The sequence below is a fragment of the Apus apus genome, chromosome 2, assembly GCF_020740795.1.
Source record: "Apus apus isolate bApuApu2 chromosome 2, bApuApu2.pri.cur, whole genome shotgun sequence".
In the NCBI taxonomy this organism is placed as follows: domain Eukaryota; kingdom Metazoa; phylum Chordata; class Aves; order Apodiformes; family Apodidae; genus Apus; species Apus apus.
This window is the reverse complement of record NC_067283.1, coordinates 108,863,848-108,870,257: the sequence shown is the minus strand read 5'-3', so window position 1 is coordinate 108,870,257 and position 6,410 is coordinate 108,863,848. Positions and strand designations below refer to the sequence as shown.

At 41.4% G+C, this 6,410-nt stretch overlaps 1 protein-coding gene across 1 annotated transcript; it reads right to left on the bottom strand.

The window, feature by feature from the left end:
* Positions 1–702: 702 nt before the first annotated feature.
* Positions 703–6,410, bottom strand: LOC127381102 (histamine H3 receptor-like). Its single transcript, XM_051610921.1, has 3 exons — positions 6,128–6,410; positions 3,329–3,495; positions 703–1,612 (listed from the first exon to the last, which is right to left on the bottom strand). Exons 1-3 carry the CDS (start codon positions 6,372–6,374, stop codon positions 833–835), a joined length of 1,194 nt encoding a protein of 397 aa, XP_051466881.1. The 5' UTR covers positions 6,375–6,410; the 3' UTR covers positions 703–832.

The following is a 6,410-nucleotide window of genomic DNA, read 5'->3' as shown; positions in this document are numbered from 1 at the left end:
GAGCTTCACTGGGGTCACAAAACAAGCCAGAGAGGGCTGTGCAGAGTTACAGCCACTTGGACTGCTGCAAGCGTCCTCTCTTGGGCCAGGAGTAGAAGATTTTCTCACTCAAGGAGTAAGAACAAAAGGTAATATTTTTCCATGATCTCTCAAAACTACAGCCACAGAAGACTTGTTTCTCGAAGAATAGCTGGAGATGCATATAAATGCTTTCACACCTAAATTCTCTACTACTGCATCTGAGCAAGTACACAGATTAATGTCCTTCTGCAGAGAACACCTTCACTCAAATTTTTAAAAGCAGTCCCTGTATTCCCCTGCTGTCCAAACATCAGTGAAAGGAAGTAATGCGCTATGTGCCTCATAATAAAGTCATAACTTAGCTGGATTTTTCATGATAAGGAAAAAAACCTTCTGAATGCAGTACAAGCTGTTCAAAAGAAGCAGAATAGAGAAGATGTTAACTTTAGTATAAACCTTATGGCAAATACCCACCTTCATTGTCTTTTCAACTAACATCAATTATGAACACAAATACAAGCTGTACTGCAGTTCAGGATAGTATCCTTCACAACCAGAATGAGGATGATGTATAGATAGACTGCTAGGGGTAGTCAGACAGAGGCAATATCCTTTAACCAGCCAATTGAAATAGCTGGAAAAAGTACACAAACTGTGAGTAAGCATGTTTGTATGAAGGAGGACAGACTTCATGGAAAGTTTCTTTAGGCTTTCTAACAAGACTAGTCTCCTGGAAGAGACAATCTAATTTCAAATTGCAGCTACTTATATCTCTCCTCCAGCTGCTCTTCAGCCTTTTTATTTTTTCCTTTTAAAAAGAGCCTAATCTCAATGTTGCAAACTTTTTGGGACATAATATTTTCATGAAAGCCATCCGAAATTTAACATGACAGAGAGAGTAGAGAAATGGGTTCAGAGAGGAATTGGTCCACAAAAGCCAAAAGCTTATTTCATACACGGAGTTATGAACACAAGTTCCTTGGCAGGCCCCACGAATAATCATTAGTAAAGTGTACGGGGCCCAGCAAATGGCAAACACGCACACAATTATGGCAAGAGACTTTGCTATTTTTTTGTCCTGCTGTAGCTTTGACCTGGCCCTTGCACAAAAAGAAGCAGAAAAGTCATTTTCTGGTGTTACAGAATTGCCCTGGGATGGAGACGAGTTCTCAGTTACCAAAGACTCTTTCTTTGGCCTCGTGGATGATGAAACACTCTCCTCTGCTTCAGATGAAGATCCTCCGGGCCTTGGCAGGAGGCACAATCTCCAGGACAGGCTGCTGCCCTTTGGAGCCTCGCAGTCCTGCGCGCTGCCATGCCGCTGGCGCCTCTGGATGTTGTGGAAGATGTGCACGTTGAAGTAGGTCACCGAGACCAGCGGCACGAAGAACTCCAGCGTGGACGTGCACAGGAGGAAGTACCAGTTGTGGAAGAACTCGGCGTGGCACTGATCCACTGCTACCACGCTGTGTCCAGCCACGTGCTCCCAAAAGAGGATTGCTGGGCAGTAGAGGAGGAAGGCAAAAACCCAGATGGCCACCATCTTGATAACAGGGCTGGATGTTATTCCCTGCTGGGCTCTGTAAGATACCTGCAGGGGAAAAAGAAATAAAAAGTCACACCTGCAGACACAGGTTTTGGAATAATCAGAAGCAGCAGGAGAGAAACTTAGCAGAATGCTTGGTAATTTAGAGCTGCAGCTACACTGATCAGCTGAAGCTCACCCAAGTATGTTGAAATCATTGATGTTGACATAACGTAGGGGTGTCTCTCTACAGGTTAATCTAGCTGGGCTGTATTCCTGGTCCAGGTGATGAAACATGATCCTCCATCAGTACCTAGTAATTTGGTGTGCTTTGTTTGTGATGTCCGTGCTCTGAAGTGCCAGAGTAATTAGAATTTTATAGTTGTTTAGAGCATGACACCCATTCACTGACAACTGCACTGTTTTCTATAGCATTTTAGGAGCAAATATGACCACATGCATCACATTGGTCATCAGAAAATGCAGCACATGTACATAACACCTGCTTCTGAGAAAACTGTTTATTGCATACTTCATGAGGAGGTAGGAATAGATTCCACCTATGCAATGCAGAAGCCTTTAGCTAATGAAACCACAACATAATCCCTTTTCTTCCCCCTGTGGGACCAGTACATATCATCCACTATATCTTGCCAGAGAGGTATCTTGTAGCTCGTATCATGCTCCATTCATTTCATGGGATGACAAGGTGAACGTGCAATTTTAGGAGCTTAGACATCCCAATTAAGTAAAAAAAAAAAAAAGAAAGTATGAGTTAACATCATTAGAGACTATGATGCAAATATCCATAGGTCTTAATTACATTTGTGATTTGTGCAGGTGCACTCAATTTTGCACTTTATAAATGCCAACTCTTTGGTTTTCCAGTGTAATATTTCTTATATACAAAGTTTTTTGGTGTTTGACTTCCCAGATTTTTTTCTCAAAATAAAATAACATTAAAAAATAAAATTGATTTAAAAGGCAAGTATAATAAGTAAAATAAATTATCATCATATTACATTATGTTGACATTCTCATACATCACCAAAGTGCTAGAAGCTTTAGCTTTCCCCGACATTTCCCTGGCCCTTAAATTAATGGAGTGATTAGTGAGAAATTCTGGTCTCTGTCCTTAGCATGAACCAAGATATAGAGCACGTGTAAAGTGGGTAGGATGCTCTCCAGAGAGCAGAGACATAGAATGCATCTGAAGTTTGAGGTTCTGCCCCACGAGTTGAGAGGAAGGTATGGTCACAGGCAGCCTCTACAGTCTGTCCTTTGTCCTGCTCTCTGCACCATTTCCTCTTGCTCCCAATCTACTCCAGGATCATCTGATCTCAGGCCTAAACATCCTCCTTGGTGTTCATCACCTCACTGCCCAAGCCCCACTGCCTTTTCCTCCCATGCCTGATTTTATGTTAAAACCCAAATCTACTTTACTCTGGATTTCCTCTTTCCTTGTCCCCTTTTCAGCAGCCTCCTGTGTTATCTTTTTCACCCCTAGCCTGCTTTCCCTCAAGCAGTAGCAGAACAACAACCTGTAGCAGAAGTTGTAAGAAAAGTCCCATTTGAGTGGTTTTGGGCTGGAACATGCTCAAAGCAGAATATTCGCCACATCAAGCTGCAAATATCTAATAAGCTCCACATGCCAACACATTTTTTAAGGCTATTATCTCTATTAAATCTGGATTTATACTCATCCACATGGCAAAGGCTGGTGAGAATAATCCAGCAATGTTCCTGTGACAAAATCAGAGAAGCTATAAACGGAGTACTTACAGCTTTAGTAACTGACAGGAAACGGTCATAGCTGATAAGAACAATGTTAAATACTGAAGCTGTACACATAAGATAGTCCATAACTAGCCAGAGCTTGCAGACATCTCTTCCCAAGTGCCATTTCCCAGTCAGACTGTAAGGGATGTAGAGAGGCATGCACAACGCACCTATGGAATCAACCAAGAGACACCATACAGTTCATATGGGTTGCAAACACTATTCCTGGAAGAAAAGACAGACACTGTTCTGGTGTGTGGCTAAAATATATATATAAAGGTGAATATGCAATTTATATACAGAAATTCTTCCATTCTCATGAAATCTGACAGTGACGTTCTATGTATTAGATCATAGTGTATTTGGGTATACTGATTGCTGGTAATATGCTCAGTGCAAATCAGCAAAGAAAGATCTGCTGAAGAAGAAAACTCCAGTCTAATCTACTTCTGGCTTCTAAAGATACTTAATCAGGGTTGCAGCATATATGCACTGTTGTGGTGTTCTGACACATAACCTCATTGCTGTATATCCTCTAGACTTCAATCTCTGTTAGAGTTTTCCCCAAACACACCTACCAATGTTAGTAATGTCAGCTCTTAATGTGAGACTGGTTAGCATTTATGAGACAGAAACAACATACTGGGCAGTCTGCATAGTATCTTGATACCTTTTCTACCCAAGACAGAGCAGACACAGTAGAGGTATGAAACCCTCTCCCACTCTGAAGAGGTCTTATAATCTCATGAAGAGTCTTCAGTTAAGATTAACTTCACAACTATTTTTTGTTGTTTTTTTTGTTTTATTTCATTTTTGTCCAAAAAGCCTTCCACTGAAGTACTTTCATTAGAAGGTCATGTCTGAGTTTTATTTTTAAGCCAGCATCTTCTTCATATTACTGATAATTATTCTTTCAAAAGTACAGTGCAGCATCTCTGCTATGTTTCTGAAAAGAAATATAAATTTATATGCAGCTTCAAGATCAATTTTAAACTCTTCAGATTGTTCTTCTTCAATAGTTCCATCAAGATCTTATAAGTTACTGACCATATCCAGGTTGATGTGGCCCACTGACAACAGTCCTCCAGGCAACGAGCTGACAGACTCGTACCAACAGACAGATGTGCATAGCACTTTCAGTACTGATTGCTTGTTTTAAAATATACCTAAATAGAAACACCATCACTTTTATACAAAATACTGATCTTTCAGACTTTCTGATGACAGCTACTGCTCTCAGGAGTTTTGACAAGATCAATGTTTGGCAGCATGTCAAAAAGCAATGACTGCTTTTCGCTATACATATAAATACAGACACAAGAATCAGGTTTTAAGCATTTATATTTAAAACTATTACCAGTTTTACTAAACAGAGGATGCAAAATATAAGAGTCACATGCATGGAAGGATTCCAGACCTCTAAGAAGTTCAAAAAATACTACACCAGCTTCAGAAAAAAAAGCGTTTTCTGACTGATCCTGGAGACATAGATTAAGTCCTAGATTAACACAGTTTATAGGCCAAAATAGTACTGAAACCAATCATTTCCTCTCGGCTGATTGAAGACTCCACGACACACCATCCACAAACAAGAACTGATATAGAAGACAGATTTAAATCTCCTGACTAAACTGTAAAATACAAGGAGAAGCAGACTTCTGTGGTAGACCTGAGTAATGAAAAGGTAGCACAAGCAAATTGTCTGCCTGGAGCAGGAAAGCACCAGCACCATTTGGCTTCTACCCTGTGGGGCGAACCCCAGAGTTAGGGACTACAGGTTATAAAAAGCATAAATGAAACTAAATCTTAAAGGTTAAATTAATACACTTCACTACACAGCACTGACAAAGGAACAGCAGTTAAGGGGGGACAGTATTGCTAGAAGTAAAGGAAGTCAGTGAGTGCTATTTCCCTCCTCTTGATTCAGTGAATACTGTGCTCTGTGAGTGTCCTGAAGAGAAAGCACTTGTGTGCAGAAACACCTCCTTGCTGGCCTCAAGTTAAGATGTTTGGTGGAACATCTGCCACAGAATCATGCAGAATCATGGCTTTGTCTGGCTTTCTCTGCTGTACTGGCTAGTTACCCGGCCCAAATCCTGAAGAACTGCCACACAAGGCATTCATATCCCCCAGCTCCTCACCAGGCATCACCTACCAGGTCTGGATCCCCAGAAGCTCCAGGGGCCAACTCTCCTGGATTTCTGCAGTGACACTATGTGAAGAGAGGGCTAATAAGGAAAACAGATGAGATGCCAGCAGGCTGTTACTGGCATTGGGCAAGCCATCTGATCCACAGCCTGCATTGAGCTGAAGCCAGTAAAATGTCAGAATGGTAAAATGTTTCATTGTGGTGCAATACACTCATGAGAGATTAGTGCTATGGAGAGAAGTATTTCATTTACCTGGATATATCACAGATAGCTGTATAAGAAAACAGTTACACAGTCAAAATTGTGTGATATTACAGGAGGAGCAAATGTAAACCATAAACGGTAAGAAACTACCTCTCTGCTTTGATTGGTATTTACCTACAACAGTTGCTCCTTTTTCCTGAAGCAACATTGAAAGTATTTATACAAAAAAAAAAAAAAAAAAAAAAAGGGATGTATTTCTCATTATCCTCTCAGGCATAATAGGCTGCTAAAACACTTAGTGCAGTTTCCAGCATTCTTACCCTTCCCCTAGACACAAGCAACTGAGAAACAGTTGTCTTAGAAGAAACCACCCAGCAAAAGCAGCTCCCTTGCTCCTCCTAAGAGTCCTGAGGAAACAAATTGTATGTGCCCCACGGCTGAGACTTACCCACTGCAAAGTCAGAAATAGCAAGGTTGAGAAAGTAGTAGTTACTCCGATGCCTGAGGTTCCTGTCCATGATGAAAGCAAGGATCACCAAGACGTTGCCCAGGATGGTGACCAGAGCTAGCAACACCATGAGGAAAGCCAGCAGCACCAACACGCCCAGGGAAAACTCGGAGCTCGGTGGCGGCGTGGACAAAGTCTCATTACATGTTCCAGTCACATGTGGAGTTCCAGCAGTGCTGTTGTGCATGTTGTGTACCCAGGTCAGTTCAGTCTGGGAAGAAAC